At 39.4% G+C, this 21,704-nt stretch overlaps 1 protein-coding gene across 3 annotated transcripts in view; it reads right to left on the bottom strand.

Annotated features, from left to right (window-relative positions):
- LOC149158066 (pyruvate kinase family protein) overlaps positions 1-21,704 on the bottom strand; it is a 148,883-nt gene that overhangs the window by 2,716 nt on the left and 124,463 nt on the right. For all 3 annotated transcript variants that reach the window (XM_089436100.1, XM_089436099.1, XM_089436101.1), the window contains one exon: positions 246-745. In XM_089436100.1, coding sequence (XP_089292226.1) covers positions 246-745 — 500 coding nt within the window. The remainder of the gene's footprint in view (positions 1-245; positions 746-21,704) is intronic.

The raw sequence follows: 21,704 nt of genomic DNA, 5'->3' as shown, positions 1-21,704 counted from the left end.
AAACTGTTAATGTTCAATTCCCATTATTTTATGTAATTAAACATAACTATAGCCCTTTTCAGAAATGTTCCCAATTCAATATTTATAAATAATAAATATTGACACATCGTACATATAGATGAGTGCATTATACAGACTCTGTTTTGGACTTGCTCCACTAAATTATGCAGATTTGTTCTAGAAATAAGCTAAATATTCCAATTTAAATTCAGCAACAAGTTTCTAATTGCTTTATTCTTCCTCACCTGTGACACTCTTTTAGACGTAATGCATTCCACTGCTCCAAGGCCAATGCATGCAATCGCACAGCCTCCAACTTATTAAGAACTTGGGAAAGTATAGCCTTTTGATCATTAACAAGTCCTTTTGAAAACGAGTTCAGGAAGGCTGTATAGTTTGATTCTTCATCTTCTGAAGTGTCAAGTGCATCAGAGAATTCCAAATCTGTTATGTCTGACACATCATCACCATCTGAGGGCATGGAGATGGATTTATATGCTTCACTGCAAGGAAGGTGTTTGTAGTTTTTGTTTTTCTTAAGTTTTGTACTTTTCCCTTGTGAAAGATCATTGTTTGCATTTCCAGAAACAGAAGAATCTAAATCTGGTTTCTTGTTCGAATCCTGCAAAGCTTTAATCACATGTTTCCTTGGGAATGCATTTGAAGAGGAAACCCTATGCATTAAGTTTTCAACAGTATCTGTCTGCTTCCTGAATGCAACACTGGCAAGTCCTCTGTTGATTCCCTGCAAAATAACAAATTTGAACTTATCCGGTCAATGGAGCTTCCCATTATATTCATATCACGCACTTCATAGGATGATTTAAAATTTAAACACAGTGCACAACTCCTTGGAACCAGCATCATTGGAGTGTTATTTTACAAGGGAAACCATTCTTTGAAAATGAATAATCACAGAAAGCATTTCAACATGGTTTACGCAGTGCTCGACGTGGATATCACCAAGAAGAAAGGAACAAACAACTTAATCAGCGAAGCAAAGGATCTCATGAAAGTTTAGTCCAGGATTTCCAGAAAAGTTTAATCCATAAAAAATCCCATCACATCATCCACCTATTGGCATGGATGCCCCACACATGTATTCTCCTGGATTTGGGGGTGCATGTTTATAAATACCTCCGTCTTTGTTAGAGAGTTGGAGGATGTAAGGGATGGTGCCTGTGGGGCATGGTTTGAAGATTTATTGTATTAGCATAGCTCTGTCTCATTTCAAGAGATGCATTAGGCACTCCCATTTTGTCATTGTTGCTTGATGCACATCTCAGTTTCATTGACCTAGTTTTGTCATTTGTGGACATTAATCATCTTTCTTATTTTATTTCTTTTTTTTAATTACCCAAATGTGCAAGCCAGCATATTAATCTTTAAAAATGCAATATATTTAAGCAAAAAGCTTATTCAACATTCGATCATGTCATGTCCCTTCTCAAACACATTAGTAACAGGGTGCTGCTACACAATTTTGCACATTTTTTACCAAGGAAGAGGGCCCCACACTTTTGACTTAGGGACTTAGGGGCCAAATCGACTTTATTTCGCTGCTAGTGGAATGTGGGGGCCACCCACATATGAGTTTGAATTAGCCATTTGATATGCATGCAGGGAAAATCGAATGGGTGGATGGAGGGGTCCACATGAGGCTAAGGGAGCCCAAGGAGTTATAAAGAGAAATCAGCTCTCATTTTGTTTCATCTTGAACATTTGCAAACAAACACACTTAGTACGCTCAGCTACTTAGTGAATCTACCGATTGTTTAGCTACAAATCTCTCAAGCGAGAGATTCAACCTCTTCTTTGGGGGACCATCCGTGCCCGCCCTAGGGAGGCTGTTCCACAGGGATTTCGGAGAGTTCAACACAGTCACACACCTCAGCCAGCAACGCAGAGCAGGGGACTGCATATTTCCTGGGCAGCCAGAAACACGCAGGAGTTAGAGCCAGCAGTGAGGTCCATAGCTTGTTGGGAGTTCTGGGAGCTGGGAAGGTTGTTTGTTGAGGGAATTTTCGCTGGGTTTTGCAGCCAGCTAGACCGGTGTATCAGCAGTATGAATTTCTGGGCAGGAGGGATTCCGCAGAGGCCTCTAGCAGCGATTTCGTGGTGCTTAGGAGAGCAGTCATCTTGGCCAAGAATCATCCGGGGAGAAAGGAGTTAATTAGCACAGGTGAATCCAGCATTCCAGTGGTGTTTTCAAAGGGATTTGCAGGTTGTTTCCTGCAAGTCAAATTTGGCAGCAGCAGCTGGAGAGAGGCTCCAAGGAGGCTGAAAATCCAAATTCAAAACCAAATAAATTCCCTTCTGGGTTTTTCTTTGTTTTGTCCAAGGAGTTCGGGGCTGAAAGAATATAATTTTCTGGGCAGTTTTTGGGCACATTCCAGTGGGTCGAAGTTCAGCAAGACAGCAGTTCACTGGGACAGCGGAGTGGAGAGTAGTGCAGCAACTGGTCAGCCTTCAGCTCAACTATTTCTCACCTAGGTTTTGTCAAGCTTGTCCTTGAGACAAGCCCAGGTGCACCATTCCATCATCTATTGTATTTGGCTTGCAGAAAATTAATAAAATAGCTCAGAAGTTCTCCATTTACAGTTTTATATGGGTGTCTGCTGAACATTTCATTTTTGTATTTTGCTGCGTAGAATATTTGTTGTTATCACTTGTATTTCCTATTTAGGATCATTACAGATCTGAACAGATCAAGGAATCAGTATAATGCTATAACGACAGAACAGTCTCTCAATAACAGAGTTATTCCAGTAACCCAAAAAATTAAGCAGAGGACCCAGTCAAATTTGATCTCTTGAAAAGGGGCATCCTTAGCTATTGACTACCTTTCTGAATATGCTTATCATTTTCAGCATTAGATCATAATCTCATGGAAAACAGAGACACTTAACATATGCAATAAACAATGCTTCTGGCAATTGATCCACATATCTCAGAGATCTCCTTGTATAATCACCATGTTTAAATCTGACTTGGCAACACAGTTTTGTAGCTAGTATAAGATACGAAAAAATTATTAATGTCCAACAAATGATCACAAAATTAGGTCCATATGACTAAAAGGTCCACCAAATGCAAATATAGTGTGGAAGTGTGAAAACAACTCCGATATCAATACTGAAAGAAACAAAAGGTGGAAAAGTAGGAATCATAACTAATTGTCTAGCTAAGTTATTCCCTAACAGTCTAACAGAAAGACACAAAATTATTTGTGCAGTGATGCAATAAATAGGAGTCAGGACAGAGACTGAAGATATTGATTCTCTTGAAGTTAGAACCAATGCAAGCATGCTTTCCCTCTTCTTTTAGATAGTGAACGCGACAAACACGCCCTTCTTTAGCTGGAAATATAAGATTATATGATGTATCTTCTTCTGTGCATTACGGAGCTATAAGATGCATTTGATTCAAAAACAAAAATCCAGACATGAAATAGATTTAGAAAAACAATTTTTTGCATTGAATCATTACGCAACAAAAACCAGATTTCCTTACAGAAAATTGCACATTTATGCAACAAATATACCTGTTGGTCTGAAGCTACCACTCGAGTGATCACAATTCTTTATCATTTGTTGAACCTAATTATGACCATAGGAAATTATCACACGATGAACAATTGTGCATCTCTGCATCCTGCACTGTTGGCTACTAAGAGCAAACTTCACTGGATTTTGGGAAGCATACTAAAGGTTGTTGGTTCTAAGATACTTCATCAGATGTGCTATACAAGTGGTGGATTCAGGAAGCATGAACGGGGCATTGTTAATCCAATTGGGCCTGAGGTAAGACAAGGAAGAAAAGGCCTTGGATATGTTGAAACTGCGTCACCAGATGTATGTACCCCTATTACTCAAGTAGATTCACAAGAACGGGTACCTGCACCACTTACTCTTACTGTAGTTTCAGCAGTTAATCCAAGATTTGGTATATTCATAGATGAACATTCCATGTTTGACAATGTAAACAGGATATAGTGGATCTTAGCATCGCAGGACCAAAGATTCTTCACAGTCATCCTGATTTAATGGTATTTTAGTCAACCCCAAATAGTCTAAGAAACCAAAGAAAGACGAACAGGTAATGGAAAATTGGAACACCTTTGTCAAAAGGTGTTATGATCAAAGGCTACATTTTAGATTGGGACTGTGCAATGTGCATATAAGAGGGCATGAATTCATCCCATAGATTTTGAGTGCAATACGGAGCTAGGACTCCCTTGCTTTGTCATCTGACTATTCTTTTGCTTTCACAATTCTAAACCAATCTTAATCCTGTATTTCAAAATTCAGGAGTTTATGTCTATTTTCAGGTTTCTATTATTAAATTTTAACACACCATAGCCTCTTCCAGAGAGCACGGGAGCAGAGATAAAAGCATAATAAGACATTTGTTTTTTTTTACTGTACATATTTTCCTGTAGATAGAAGACATTTTTCGAAAAAAATTGCATACCATGTTCATTCTGCATCACTGGTGACTAGTTGATCCAAATGCAAGCGAAACTAGAGTGAGTATTTGTTCATCCAGTCATGATTCTATGAAGCAGAATAACCTAACCTCTCAAAAGGATCTAGATTTCTGAATGTTCACTCAAACCTTTGCCTTCTAGCTCAACAACAGGCAAACTACCACCTTGCTGGACCCGCTAGGATATTGCGATCATGGCAGTTCCCAAAATTATGGCAAGGATGAGATATCTTTGGAGGTGTTCCAGGTGAATGAGGAATAGATTTTAAAAATTCCAAGTCATAACAATACTAATATTGGTCAAAGCAATGGCTCTTACTTGACTTTCACCATAAATGAGCAAAAACAGATGAGATGCATGAATAATAATCTATTTGTAGGCTAGTAGATTTAAGAACTGATTTATAAATCAAAAAATGAATAGTCTGGACTCTGCATTGTTGTAAATTTATTATGAATATGATATGGGATTGCCCATTTTTTGTTGGCTGAACATGGTATATCTGTGCACTTGTATAAATTGGAATGATTTGAAATTTTTTCATGTAATGAAAGGATGTTGAAATTCGAGTGCAAACTAGAAATTTTTTATCATGATAATTACTTGTGACTGATATATATGTTTTATTTTTAGCATTTACTTCATTCAATTAAGCCATCAAGCAATTACAGATTCATTTATGCAAGTATAAAGAAAATAGAGATCATAATGAACAGAGTGACACCAAAATTTTAGGTCAATGACCAGAGCAAAACCCACAAAAGGGAACACCCAGCAATCATTTCCTTAGAGAACCAATCCAACAAGGGATATCAAAGTCAAAGATTATGGTCAACCTAACCAGCAGTCACCAAGTGTCCAAGTCAACCCTTTCAACATAGAATATGTACCTCACAATTATTCTACCCTCTGTCACAATTATCAACCACAGGTTAGGACCTCTGTCACACTCATCCACAGGTTTGGATCTCTGTTACAAACATCCACAGGTTCAGTTTTCTGTCACACTCATCCACAGGTTCAGATCTCTGTTACAAACATCTACAGGTTCAGTCTTCTTTCACACTCATCCACAGGTTCGGATTCTTTTGCACAGGTAATATATCACAGAGTTTGGACCTTTCTCCAAGAAACGAATCACAAAATAATATGTCACTGAATTCAGCTCATGCACAGGGTAGAAGTCAAAAGCTTCAACCTTCTTGAACAGATATGGATCACAGAGATGATTTTCTATTCCAAGGAGACTTCTTCACCTTTTATCTGCTTCTAAACTTAATTCGTGTGCCCAGAACTGTCTTATGTACGCTCAGACGAGTTAGCCATTGAGGAGGACAAAGAACTCTTCTTTATAGCCACATGAGGTTGAATGGGTGTGAATGCTAGCTGAGCCAACTTGTAGGATTTGGAGGGCCAACTTGAACACTTGGGAACCAAAAATCAATATTCACAAATTTAAATTATGTTCTTTTGATAAATACAAAATTTGAATTTCTTATGAACAAGTACATCAATATGAAGACCACCATAGCTACAACTTTCAACACTCCCTCTTAGCTAGGGAGGTTTTCATAATGACTATCAAGATAATCTCATGCTTACAAGTTCTCTAAGGAAAGATCAAGATTAAGATAAGCATCATAATCACCAGCATCAACATAATCATGTTTCACCATCAAACAACTATAGACATAGTCTAGGTGAAACACCATAGGCCTCATCAAAGATAAGCAAGCACTAGAAAGAGATCAGAGAATGATGTTGGGAGTCTTCAGACTCTAGGACCATTCTCCCTAATCTAGGTCAAAGTGAAACAGGGACAACATCCCTAATTAGGTCACTATACAATGACACAGAGAGAATCACTGTCCTACGCCCGACCATTTTCCTATAAAGGTCAAAGTGACACAGGGACTACAACTCTAATCAGGTCACTATACAATGACACGGGAAAATGTTTGTCTATCGGACCATTTCTTCCTAATTCAAGTCAAAGTGACACAGGGACTACAACCCTAATCAGGTCACTGTACAATGACACGGGAAGAATGTCAGTCCACCGGACCATTCTTCCTAATTTGGCATGTCACCCACCATTTTGTGGGTGATATCCCTAGGAGAAACAATTTATCCAAGATGGTCCTCAACCGGCAGTCGCTTGCTTCCACCAACTAGCTCGTTGTGCCACTTCTCTACCACCTGAGCCAGTCATCTGGTCCCTCACCCATCTGTCATGATTGTATGTTTGAAGGTGGGCCTCCCAAACCTAAAGATATGCTTGTCATTTGGTAATTGAGTATTGTAGTTTGCTTATCATAGAGACTTTTGGGCATGAATTAATGGGGGGATTCAGCGGAAAGAGTGGGCTAGGTCTGTGCTCTTGTCTCCTAGACCTCTTTTGGATGTTATCCTTGGACCCGAGTCCCATGGGATCTCTTTCACTGACCTTTGGGATCTCAGGATGGTACTTCATGGGAAACCCAGATTCTGGTTGCGTGGTCCCACTCCCTCATCCACATACATCACCCCGCCTCTGTTCATTATAACCCCATTCATCATTTCTCCCACCTAGGTCCACAATCCTCCACTGGGTCCACATAGGGTTAGCCTCCCCTTCCCCTTGTCTACACCTTGGGTTGGACCTGGAACAATGCCCTAGAGGTTGATGCAGCTGAAAAAAACCAAAAAAAAAAAAAAAAAAAAAAAATTAAAAGCATAATTGGCCACATTCAACAGGAAAATGTACCACAAGATGCAAAAGATGGTCGGGACAAACACATTTAGCACATCAACAAAAGCCAATGCATGAGCTCTACCCTATTCTCATGGCCATCACCCTAGTTCCTAGAGGCCCTAGATGAGCTTCTTTTATCATTCAGGGATCCATGATTGTCCCAACCCTTGGTGGGCAATGAACTGCCCCACTTCAAAGGGAGTATCCACTACGATACTTTACATATCATCATGCTCTTACTCCTTGAGCCCAGAGCAGTGAACCAAAGAAAAATCATAAAAGGCATATGAAGAAGGGTGGAAAAATCAAGGTCGGGGTAACTCTTGTACCACGATTGCTCCCTCCTACACATTATATACCCAAGTATGGGCTTCCCCTTTATTAGCTAACCTGGTACCTTAGCATGTGACCTAGATTTGCCCCCTCCATCCCCTACTTTGTTCCATCACTTTATCACATGCCACCACCATTTGAAGAATGTACCTTGGGCATATCGTCCCCTTTAAAAGTAGAAACCACTTAATAGGGTACTTGGTTAACCCCCTTTGGAGCTTTGAGACATTAGCACATGCCAAAGCCCAAAATGGAAGGGCATGCCATTATGAAGCACCCACCTGTTATCCATGGTTTGTAAGCTCTTTAACTCAATTTCTTTAAATGACTTGTTGTATTGGAAGGCGAGGGGACACATTGGATCTTATGCAGGATTGCAAATTGTTTCTATTTTGGGTTTGGTCTCCCTATACGGGGTCCTAACTCTCCATATGGCTACATTGGCACATGTAGGGTGTGTGTAGAGAGCCATGGGCCTCCACAGCAGTAGACAACATTCCATGGATCCCCAGAGATGTTCAGAGATTGCTCGAGTTTCATCTATTGGACGAGGAAGATGCACCTGGTTCACCATGCCCAGTCAACCCCATAGTTGTATCATGCACTTGGAAGATGACCCAGGACCTGTATGATGATGTGGCATCACTTATACCATCATCCGAGCCCTTGCAGATGGTCTACAGGCATCTTCGATCTATTTGGAGACCCATGAGGACACTTGTGTGCCCCCACACCCATTGGGAGCACCACAGGTTTATTATTTGGAGAACAAGGGACCAACCCCTTGTCCACTACTTTTGGGAGTCCTATTTCTCATTATGGCACCTATGGACTTCATCAGGCCTCTTAGAAGGCCCAACAACATGTACTATTGATCATTCGACCTCTTGAGAGGCTTATTCTTTTGTTTATGAGCTAGTTTGGTGGGCTTGTCACCAAAAGTTAGTTATTTTGCACATTATTTTATTCTAGGGGCCAATGTAGGCCTAATTAGATAAATCAAACTCATTAGAAGCATATAAATACAAGTGACGTGAATTCGTTTTAGCAACATCACTTGGATTGGACTTGTATCTCTCTTGAGAATTTCACTATCCTTCTTGGAGTATGGATTTTGGAGAATGGAATGAATTTTGATGTTTGGATTATTTTTCTTGCCTTGGAGCTTCTTGATTGACAAATTCTTGATGGTTGGCTATACTCTTAATACATGTAAGTACAATTTAATGCTATTTTCTTTTCTCTTTTTCTCGCATACATTGTTGCTGGGATTTCATTATACTAGGGCTAATTTACTACATCCATTTATGCGAAATTATGGAAATTCGATTTCTAGATAGTGATTGCTTCATGTATGGGTCATGTATTATGAATGAATGTTCCTAGAGATGCTTCTTCATTGAAACTCATCTTGATAAGCCATCTATTTTGCAAAATGAAGTATAAAGTTCTTGAAGCTGCTTTTGTTGCTACCCTAATGCCATGTGAAGTTGTCTTTAAGTCCTCGTTGACATAGAAAATTCAAAGTCCATAGTCATAATTACTCTTGACTCCAAATCCCCCCAGAGGATTAGGCATTGGTCCACCATAGAGGTGATCACCTTAAACTTTATCTCTTCTCCCCCCTCCTCTTTTCTAGGCCTATCCCATAGGTCTCCTAAGGAATCACTTATCTCACAATCTAAACATCCAAATACTTCGATTTTTGGTCCACAACCGCATTGGAGTTTGCTCTAGAGGTCCTCCAAATTTCAAGCAAATCCGATGGTGAGATCTCAAGATATTGCAAGCCCTATCTCAGGGACCATTCCTTGCCCTAGGTTTCCCTTTGCTAGAAACCTCATTGGGATCATTGCATTACCTTTCATTATAAATTCCTTCCTTGATCACCTTCTCCTCCTTGACTAGGTCAAGAACATCATTGGTTGTTCAATCCCATTCCCTTGACCTAACCTCAGGTCCGCTTGGTCTCGTGTGGTCCCACAACTTATTAAAGCCAATTTTACAAAGACCACTTGGAATCCAAATTTCCACAAGGATCTTAGCGCCTAGGAATATCCTTGATAAGTCATATACTCAAACCCTAGCTCTTGTAATTCTCCCAAGCCCTTCCTAGAGAGCTTTTCATCTTGCTTTCCAAGCAAGCTAGCCATATATTTGAGCCTCTCTTGTGAATAGGCTTCTAGGATCACCTTTCACCATATCATTGACCCATTCATCTTCGTAATCCTCATTATACTGAGTCTCCTCCCATTAGTGAAAGTTCGTAAAGAGCAGGGAGCCTTAGCTGAGGTGACAGTGGGTTATCGCTCCATTGTTTCCCTTGACCTAGTAGTTACCCTATAGGACCCCCTCCTAGGACCCCTACTAGTTTGAGCGATAAAATTTTTGGCATCGTTGTCGGAGACACGAGATGTGTGTTTTGTTCCCCATACGACATATTGACATATCATTACTCCATTGGAAGAACGAAACCCTAGCTCTTCATTTAACTTTAAGGTTGATGCTTGTTGGGTGAAGCAAACAATTTTTTTAGGCATATTTAAATTCACCCTGGCAACTCCTACAAAATTTACATGTATACCCGAAGTAGAGTGTCTTTCTTTGATGATTTTCCCACTTTAGACATCACTAGCGTCCCTGCACACCCTAATCATGTCACCGGGAGGATGGTGCGTGGGGTGCTTGAGTTTGATGGTGATCCACTCTCCGTAATTGACCATGTACAAAGATTTAATGCACATACTTCAAAAGAGAAAGTGGGTCACCAAGATGTCCTTATGTTGTTGTTCATGAGATCTCTTTGTGGTCATAACTCATGGTTGCATAATCACAAACCCAAGAGCATCTCATCTATTGAAGAGTTCGTTGATGGATTTCTTAGACATTTTCAAGTACACCCTGCATTAAGCATTCAAGAGGAAGCCTTCATCGAGCATCATCAAGACATTGAGGATCTAGTTGATGGGCAAGAAGACGAGTCTTCCTTGGGTCCACATGATGAAAAGGATGATTTTAAGGACTCATGTGTTGGGAAGAATGAGTTTATGGGAAGTGAAGTTGAGACTAACCTTACCTTTTTCAAGGATAGTACTCCCAATGATTCTCCTTTTTGAGAACCTAGAGGAAGGTGATCCCATTAGACCCTTAGAAGATGACATTAGATATTATTTCCACATTGAAAAAGAGAAATGGGAAATTGTTGGTCATCAATTTGTTTGTGCTCCCATTTATGACACTGGCAAGGAGGATGAGGTTGAGAGTGGTCCTCCCTTTCTCCCAGGGATTATTTATGAGGACAGATCCATTGATACCCTTGGGAAGAAGAATTATCATTTTCCCTAGCATGAAAAGGAGCAATTGTAGATAATTAATGCTCCTTTTTGGGAAGACCCTATATTGGGTACGAACAATGATAGGAAGACCCTTGCTCATACCTACCTTCCTTATGATTCCGGGAGTATATTCAAATCACTTGGAGTATATTCAAATCACTTGAGCCTCAAGAGTTGGAGTTTCAAGAAAAGGATCTTATTGAGACTTCACCTTCCCCTTTGCCCTTTTCTATTGTTCATCATCTTGAGTCTTCATCAAGTGATTCCCTCACCCCTCGTCATATGATCTCAAGTGACCATGAGCCCTTTCCCCCTTCCTAGTATAGAGTCAAGGAAAAGCCCCTCATTGATAATAATTTACCTCCTTGGACACAACCTCAGTGTTTTGATTACTCCATGACCTCCCCTCTCCAATGTGGCCATCACTGTGAGCGACCTATTTGTTGCACTCCTTTCCCTAACCCTTTGTTCCCCTCTCATCACAAACTTGTGGCATCTACAAAGAACGATATTATGAGCAATGATTGTGATAAGAAGTTCTTAAGGATAATCATTCATTCCACCATTTTGTACGTATAGGGAAGGCTCCACATTTCTAGATTGACTCATGTTCCTTCTCTTAAGGATTCCTCTTACCTCACATGGAAACCATATTTTCCCACCTCCTGCCTGCATCATCCTCCATGTGATTGGGTTTGCATTTGCTTTGGGATTTTCTACATGAGTAATCATATAGGCATGCACATTTATATTGATTTGATGATATGTTGGTTGTACTGGCTTTTTTATTACACTTGATATTGGCTTCTCCGTATGCATGTTAGGGTAGGATACATTGCATGCTCATTTTCTCATTAGAACTAACATCATATGATATTTCTCATGGTAGATTACCTGCATTTAGATTAAAATTTGCATATTTTATTTTTCTATTTGATTTTACAGCTTAACATTAAGGATGGGTTATCATAAGACACCATAGAATAATGTTGCCCCATGGGTTTGGTCTTTGAAATATGCAGGTAACAAGTCTGCGGTGAACCAAGAGATTGTTGGTGTTCTCGTGACCTCCCGTTCAAGTAGCTTCACCCACTGTTCGATAAATCGCGTCACAGTTGGAGCCAGATGTTACCCACCATTTTGTGGGTAATATCCCTAGGAGAATTTTTTTCTCCAAGATGGTCCTCAATTGGTAGCCAACAGCCCCTTGCTTCCACCAACTAGTTCGTTGTGCCACTTCTCTGCCACCTGAGCGAGCCATGTGGTCCCCCATCCATCTGTCATGATCATATGTTTGACAGAGGGCCTCCCAAACTTAAAGGTATGCCTTGTCATTTGGTAATTGAATATTGTAGTTTGCTTATCATGGAGACTTTTGGGCATGAACTAATGGGGGGATTCAGCGAAAAGAGTGGGCTAGGTCTATACTCTTGTTCCCTAGACCTCTTTTGGATGTTACCCTTGGACCCTAGTCCCATGGAATCTCTTCTACTAAACTTTGGGATCTTGAGATGGTACATCATGGGAAACCTTGATTTTGGTTGCATGGTCCCCCTCCCTCATCCACATACATCAGCCCCCCTCCGCTCATTATAACCCCATTCATCATTTCTCCCACTTGGGTCCACATAGGGTTAGCCTCCCCTTCCCCTTGTCCACACCTTGGGTCCGGCCTGAAACAATGCCCCGGAGGTTGATGTCGCTGAAAAGAAAAATAAAACCATAATTGGCCACATTCAATAGGAAAATGTACCACAAAATGCAAAAGATGGTCGGGACAAACACATTTAGCACGTGGGCAAAAGCCAATGCATGAGCTCTACCCCATTCTCATGGCCATCACCCTGGTTCCTATAGGCCCTAGATGAGTCTCTTTTATCATTTAGGTACCCATGATTGTCCCAACCTTTGGTGGGAAATGAAGTGTTGTGAAAATGGAAATTTAATCGCGATTTTTTTACTCAGTCGATATTATCGCCCGATTTTTACAAAGTTTTTTTTCGAAAAAATCACTGAAAAATCGCGATTTTCTCCAAAAAATCGTGATTCGAACGGAAAAAATAGCGACTCTCCGGGACAACGCGTTTTATAAGCAAATTGATGAGTTTTATTTCTCATTTTTAGCAAACAACGGACTTGTTTGAAAACTGAGGAGGAGAGGAAGGCGTCTACTAAGGTAGAGGAGGAGAAAAACGGAGATTTTAGCATCCCAAGCAAGACAACTTCGTGTTTGGACCAAATTTCTTTGGCAAACCGTGGTTTCCAAGTATGGGCACCAAATTTGGCCATTTTGTTTTGGTTTTTTTCTTGTTTTTGCTTGGGTTTCTATAACCCATTGATTATCAATGATTTTTGAGTGGATTTGATGGTGTTTTTTTTTTTCATTTTTGTTGCATAGATTGAAAAGAGTTGATTTTGGTCAAAAATGCAAAAACTTGATTGTTAGATTTATTAGTTTAATTTTTTCTTGTGCTCTATTTTTTTGCATAATTTTTTATTGGGTTTGAATGTGCATTTTTTCTATTATTGTTGGATTGAGTTGACGTTTTTTTTTGTCAAAAATTCAATGTGTTGTGTCATGTATGTAATTTTGTTTTTTTTTTAACCTGCAATTCTTATTGTGCCATAAATTCAACTTCAAACTTCATCTTACATTAAAACTCAAGAATTCAACCAAGTTACAAACATGCCAAAGAAATTAGACCCTCTGTGGGAATTTTGTGAACCTAATGGAGGGTTTGATAGAATAAATTTGTCTTGCAAGTTGTGTGGGCAACATATGTCGGAGGGGTTTATAGATTGAAGTATCACCTTGCACAAATCCCTGTACGTGATGTAGGGCCTTGCACCAACACAAATGCGGAAATCATCCGAAGAGCCATGAGATCATTGGAAGAATTAGAGCAAGACAAAGTGACCAAAGAAAATATGAAGAAGCAACTAGCAGAGAGTGTGTTAGGATGTGAATATGGAAGTGGCACTGGTTCTACTTCAGCATCAATGTCTACAACCAACCCTGTAGCTACCTCATCATTTTTTGTTTGTAGAACCACGGCTAGTTCACAACCATCTAGCACTGCAATGCTTAAAAAAAATGAGAAAGAACAAGCTGACAAGTTGTTGGGCAAGTTTCTCCTTTGGAAAGATATTCCTTTTAGCGTTGCAAGGAATAATCCATTTTTTCAGTCTATTGTTGATGCTATTGCAATTGTTGGCCCAGGGTACAAAATCCCTTCTTATGATGACTTTAGAGACCACATTCTTCAAAATGAAAAGGTTGACTGCACCAAAAGATTGGAGGAGTTTAGGGCATCACGGGCACAAACAGGATGCACTATGATGTCAGATGGTTGGACTGACCAAAAGGGGAGAACCTTTATAAACTTCTTGGTTAATTGTCCCAAGGGGACAATGTTTACGAAATCGGTTGATGCATCTTCATTTATCAAAGATGCAAAATTATTATGTGATTTGCTGGATGTGTTTATTTTGGAGGTGGGTGCAGAACATGTTGTCCAAATCATAACGGACAATGCTGCAAATTATGTTGCTGCTAGCAAGATGCTTATGGAGAGGCATCCTACTTTATTTTGGACACCTTGTGTTGCATATTGTATTGATTTGATGTTGGAGGACATAGGAAAAATTTCATTTGTCAAAGATATTTTTGACTCATCAAAAAGCATTATAAAATTTATATATAATCATGCATCTGTGCTTAGCTTGATGAGAAAATTCACCAACAACAAGGAGTTGGTGCACCCCACCATTACACAGTTTGCCACTAGTTTCATATCTCTTCAATCCCTCTTGAATTCTATGTGGGATGTGAAGAGAATGTTTCTTTCAGATGAGTGGTGTGCTTTGACATTTAGCGCAAACCAGAGGGAGAGGCCATATGAAGATTAGTTTCATACCAGGAAAACCTATGGGTGGGAGTGCAGGAGGTGTGCAGCGTTACTAAACCTTTGGTAAAGGTTCTTCAATTAGTTGATGGTGAGAAGCCCACAATGGGCTATTTGTACGAGGCCATGGACAGGGCTAAAGAATCCATTCAGGCCTACTATGATGATAATGGAGATGAGGGATTTCAAAAACAACTCCTCCTATGGGAAGTGATTGATGAACAATGGAACAACACACTCCATCATCCCATTCATGCTGCAGGGATCTACCTAAACCTCGCATTTTCTTAACCATGTGGGTTCTTATTTGATGTTGAGATCATGGATGGATTCTTAACCTGTGTTTAGAGGATGGTGCGATCTCTAGTGGAACATGCAGAAATCTCCAAAGAAATAGAGATATACAAGATGGCAGGTGGCACATTTAGCTTTGAGATGGTTGTGGTTGATAGAAAGACTAAAATGCTAGGTATTTTTTAGTTTGTTTCAAATTTCATTGTCTCTTCAAGTTCATGACTTCATACTTTGCTTCAACTTTTAAATTTCATTTTTTCCTTATGTTTGTCTTATTTGTAATTTTGTTATAGATGCATGGTGGACTCGCTATGGTGCCAGAGTACCCCATTTGCGAAAGCTTTCCATTCAAATCCTTCGCCAAACATGTAGCTCCTCAGAATGCGGGTGCAACTGGAGTGTATTTGAAAAAATACACAACAAGAAGTGCAACAGGTTAAACTTAAAACTTAAAATATTCCAAATTTCCAATTAATTTTTTGAATTCATTAAATAATATTTTTTTATAATTATTATTTTATGATCTTTGTACAACTTGGAGTCCCAGCGACTTAATGACATGGTCTACGTCTACTACAATCTTCGATTGTATGTGAGGCAACTTGAGAGAATACCTGATATGGAGGCCATCTCATTGGATGGGATTGACACCACTAATGCATGGAGGGTTGAGGCCGAGAGGCCTCTCATGGAGTCTGTTGATGATTGGTTAGAGCAAGAGGTAGTGGAAGGCATAGAGGGGGAGGAGGACGAGGACGAGGAGCAACAGGAGGAGGAGGTGACACCACCTACCCAAGCTACCCCTGCCACCAGTAGAAGAGATGGTCTACCTCCTATAGCTCCTAATTCTTCAGCTTCTAGAGCATAGCAGAGTCCACTGCCAACTCCACCAGCATCTACATCTAGAGGGAAAGGGAAAGCTATTGCATTTTCTCACAAGAGGGGCAGAGGAAATCAGTGGTATTAGTTATTTGGTTCATTTCATTGTATATGACATTATGACTCATGATATGAGATACATTATTATATTTTTTGTTGATATTTTGAGGCTGAGTTGGGACTCTGGAGTCAGGACTTACTATTCAGGACATGATTCACTGTTATGTGTGATGTAACACTAGAAATGATATTACGCATCTTACATATTAGTTCTTTTATCATATTTATGTGTCAATGTATTTATTTTCTATTGTAGACGCTTTAGATATTAAAAAAATTGAAAAAAAAATGAATATTTTTGTATTTTACGATTTTTACCGATTTTTTCCCAACTTTTTTCAATTTTTTCCCCTTGCCGATTTAATTTCGATCGCGATTTCGCAACATTGAAATGAACTGCCCCACCTCAAATGGGGTATCCACTGCTATACTTTACATATCATGTTCTTACTCCTTGAGCCCCGAGCAATTAACTAAAGAAAAATCATAAAAGGAAAAAGGCATATGAAGAAGGGTGGAAAAGTCAAGGCCTAGGTAACTCGTGTAACACGATAGCTCCCTCCTATACATTATATACCCAAGTGTGTGCTTCCCCTTTATTAGCTACCCTGGTACCTTGGCATGTGACCCAGATTTGCCCCCTCATCCCCTATTTTGTTCCATCACTTTATCACCTGCCACCACCATTTGAAGGATGTACCATGGGCATATCATCCCCTTTAAAAGTAGAAACCACCTAATAGGGTGTTTGGTTAACCCCCCTTGGAGCTTGGAGACATTAGCACATGCCAAAGCCCACTGTGGAAAAGCATGCCATTATGAAGCGCTCACCTGTTATCCATGGTTTGTAAGCTCTTTAACTCGATTTCTTTAAATGACTTGTTGTACTGGAAGGCGAGGGAATGCGTTGGATCTTATGCAGGATTGCAGATGGTCTCCATTTTGGGTTTGGTCTCCCTATACGGGGTCCTAACTCTCCAGAGGGCTACATTGGCACATTTAGGGTGTGCTTAAAGAGCCATGGGCCTCCACATAACTAAACATCATTCCATGGATCTCCAGAGATGTTCAAAGATTGCTTGAGTGTCATCTATTGGAAAAGGAAGATGCATCTGGTTCACCATGCCCAGCCCACCCCACAATTGTATCATGCACTTGGAAGTTGACCCAGGACCATATGATGATGTGGCATCACTAATACCATCATCCAAGCCCTTACAGATGGTTTACAGGCATCTTCGACCTATTTGGAGACCCATGAGGACACTTGTGTGCCTCCACACCCATTCGGAGCACCACAGGTTTACTATGTGGAGAACAAGGGACCAACCCCTTGTCCACTACTTTTGGGATTCCTATTTTTCATTATGGCACCTATGGACTCCATCGGGCCTCTTAAAAGGCCCAACAACATGTACTATTGATCATCTGACCTCTTGAGAGACTTATTCTTTTGTTTATGAGCTAGTTCGTTGGGCTTATCACCAAAAGTTAGTTATTTTGCACATTATTTTATTCTCGGGGCTAATGTAGGCCTAATTAGCTAAATCAAATCCATTAGAAGTGTATAAATACAAATGATGTGAATTCATTTTAGCATCATCACTTGGATTGGACTTGTATCTCTCTTGAGAATTTCACTATCCTTCTTGGAGGACGAATTTTGAAGCATGGAATGAATTTTGATGTTTGGATTATTTTCTCTTGTCTTGGAGCTTCTTCATTGGCAAATTTTTGATGGTTGGATATACTCTTAATACATGTAAGTACAATTTAATGCTATTTTCTTTTCTATTTTTGTCACATACATTGTTGCTGGGATTTCGCTATACTAGGGCTTTATTGCATCCATTTATCTGAAATTATGGAAATTCGGTTTCTAAATAGTGATGCTTCATGTATGGACCATGTATTATGAATGAATGTTCCTAGAGATGTTTCTTTATTGAAAATCATCTTGATAAGCCATCTATTTTGCAAAATGAAGTATAAAGTTCTTGACGTTGCTTTTGTTGCTACCCTAATGGTATGCGAAGTTGTCTTTGAGTCCTCCTTGACATAGAAAATTCAATGTCCATAGTCATATACCCTTGACTCCAAATCTCCCCAAAGGATTAGGCACTGGTCCACCATAGAGGTGATCACCTTAAACCTTATCTCTTCTCCCCCCTCTTATTTTCTAGGCCTAGTCCATATGTCACCTAGGGCATCAATTATCTCACAACCTAGCCATCAAAATACTTCGATTTTTGGTCCACAATTGCATTGGAGTTTGCTCTAGAGGCCCTCCAAATTTCAAGCAAATCTGACAGTGAAATCTCAAGATATTGCAAGCCCTAGCTCAAGGACCATTCCTTGCCCTAGGTTTCCCTTCGCTAGAAACCTCACTGGGATCATTGCATTACCTTTCATTGAAAATTCCTTCCTTGATCACCTTCTCCTCCCTGATTAGGTCAAACACATCATTGGTTGCTCAACCCCATTCCCTTGACCTATCCTTGAGTTTGCTTGGTCCCATGCGGTCCCACACTTATTAAAGCCAATTTTACTATGTTGCATTGGTTTTGGGGACGAGGGAACAAGTCCTCGAAACGGCTAAAGCGCACCCCCAAATTTTCAGGGGACGGGGGTTTGGAGACAAATATATATATATATATATATATATATATATATATATATAATTCAATATTAACATTTGTAGTTGTTTCAAGCTAGTATTATGCACAACCCTTACACTCGCCAATTAAAATCTCAAACAATTTGAAAAGGGGTTGAGTGACATTCCATTATTGGCCACTAGACATGAGCTCTAGTTTTAGGAAAATTAAGTGTAACTACTTTAAATTTGTAATAAGGTCCATGAACAATCTATCAAGGAGAATTGGCTTTATATTAGTTTTTTTTCCCTCATATTTCTTGTTAATGATGACTATGTTAAACACAAAAGGCATTCCCTTTTCAATGTATTTTGCAAACTTGGTTTTCTACTGATATTATCTTCATATTTCAGATTAAGAAGGGGACTGAATAGGAATTTATTTAAACATTTAGTACTCAATCCAATTCACAACTATCTTATTGTTTTCACAATGCTTCGGGTCGGGATGATGGAAGCACTGAACTTGAATGAGTCCTCCAAACCCACATACAATATGTAAAATCTGAGATGATCCTAAGAAAGAACAAGAAAAATAACCATAAGGATCATTGTTTTAAAACATTGTATTTTCCGTTTTCTTGACATAGAGGGTGTTTTTTGTAATTTTACAGTTGAAAATCCAATATCTAAATCACTAGAACTCCAAAGTGAAACCCATCATACAAAACCCATATTTTAAGCTGCAACTTGTACAAAAAATTTAGATTCAATGCATTCTAAAAATAATAAATGGGAAAAATGATCATATTGTTCAATCATCAATGCCCATGATTGTCAAAACTAAAACTTTGTTCTTGGATTATCCCTAAAACCTTCCCAAAACATTCCTGAAATCTGCCAAAAAAACCATTGAGATCTGCCAAAAACATCCCTGAAATCTGTCTAGAACATCCCTGAAATCTATCTGGAACGCCTTGGGGACGGCTAGCAAGTCCTGAAGTCCCCAGTAGAGTCCCCAACAATTTGGGGACGTTTCCTAAGGGTCCAAAAGTCCCCGGAACGTAGGGACGCAATGTACGTGAGTATTTTTTGGGGGGATGAGTTCCCATGCAACAACAATTTTACAAAGACCACTTGCAATCCAAGTTTCCACAATGATCTTAGGGTCTAGGAATCTCCTTGATAAGTCGATATGTAATGACCTATCTATAATATAAATAAAAATAAATTATATTAATCAGTTAATAAAATAATAAAAATAAATTAAAGATAAAGTATTTAATATGAACCTAAACCTTTATATTAAAAACAAACAAATTAAATCAAAAATCAATATACCTTTAAAAAAGAAATATATATATATCATGTGACATGGGAAGGGTGTCACGAGAAGGTGAAGTGGAATATATATATCATGTGACATGGGAAGGGTGTCACGAGAAGGTGAAGCGGTGGGTTGCAGGTGGAGGGAGCGACCACCGCCAAGAAACAGCATATAAGGAGTAGGGAACAATTTTAGGGGGGGGGGACAGGAGGAAAAATTGGTACACAGAGTTCATGAGAAACAATTGAGCCTTGCTTGTTCTGAGGTTTCTGGGCACGGGGGAACAGTCTGCTTCAACTGAGAAGCTTACTGGACTGAGTAAGCGAGGTTCTGCTCAGTTTGGCTGGGTGGTTTCGGTCTTTTGGTAACCAAAGCAGGAGCAGTTTGAGGCATCATCAACCGCAGGATTACAGGTAAGTACTCTCATCAGTTCTGTCAGTTAAATTTATAAAATTCAGGAAATTTTATCACAGGCTCATGATGTTTAATTTTAGAAGCCTTTACTGTTTCTGCAATGGCTGTAAAATTCTGTACAGTCCTTACATTAAATCTTGAATAGCCCTTACATCATATATTTAAACTCTAGCCCTTGGGATTCTCCCAAACCCTTCTTAGAGAGCTTTTCATCTTGCTTTCCAAGCAAGCTAGCCATATATTTGAGCCTCTCTTGTGAATAGACTTCTAGGATCACCTTTCACCCTATCATTGATCCATTCATCTTTGTGACCCTCATTATACCGGGTCTCCTCCCATCATTGAAAGTCCATAAAGAGCAGGAAGAGTTCTGGTGACAATGGGCTATCGCTCCATTGTTGCCCTTGACCTAGTAGTTTCCCTATAATACCCCCTCCTAGGACCCCTGCTAGTTTGAGTGATAACAAGGCCTGTATACTTGACACAGGGATAACCTCCCTAATCAAGTCAAGGTACATGACACAGGAAGAATGTTCGTCAATGATGCTAAATGTTGCCGCCTAAATATTCACCTAGGATTATCGAGGAGAAAGTCTCTAACTCCACTTGGTGTGTCCTTGGGGTCAAGTTGCAAGTTGGAGCTATCACCCAATGCCCAACTCCTCCGTCTAGGCTAACTCCTAGTGAATCCAAGGGAGGTAGTCTCTAAAGAAGAAAACTAAGGCTTGACTAGTGTTTTGCTAAACAGGTTCTAGGAGTTAATATGATTTAAACCAATTTACAATTCACCACTTGCAAGATAAGCTATCACATGTGCTTCAAAATAAATGATTTCACAAGTACATAAGAATCACATATCATTTATAATAAAACATATATAAGAGCGTCAAACCAATGAATGAAATATTTAAGCAATGTAAAGATATGATCAATAAAGAGACCAGTGTGAAAGTTTTATCTATTGCAGCAACTAGAAATTATTCTTCTAGCTGAAATTTTAATTATGTAGTTTATTTGCTACGGCAAACAACAATTAAAGTCACAACTGCAATTTTCACCATAAAAATACTGCAGAAAATAAAAATACTGAAAATTGAGAAATTATAGCGCACGCAAGAATTTTGACATGGTTATTTTTGGACAATTGTCCCCAGAAAAGCCCAATGCGGGAAAATCGGTGCAATAGATGAGGGTTTTATTATTATTCTTCAACAACAATTCTGCGTACAATAATTTAGATGCCTAACTAGCAATCTAATCTGAGAAAAATATTGGCAAAATTATTGTGAGAATTTTCTCTCACCCCACAGCTAATTTTTGCCACCGAAATTACCTCCC

The sequence above is a fragment of the Pinus tabuliformis genome, chromosome 5_2 (genome assembly GCF_031772625.1).
Source record: "Pinus tabuliformis cultivar Carrire ecotype Pingquan chromosome 5_2, CPIR1, whole genome shotgun sequence".
NCBI classification, from domain to species: domain Eukaryota; kingdom Viridiplantae; phylum Streptophyta; class Pinopsida; order Pinales; family Pinaceae; genus Pinus; species Pinus tabuliformis.
The sequence above is the reverse complement of the archived record's forward strand: the minus strand, read 5'-3'. Positions and strand labels throughout refer to the sequence as shown.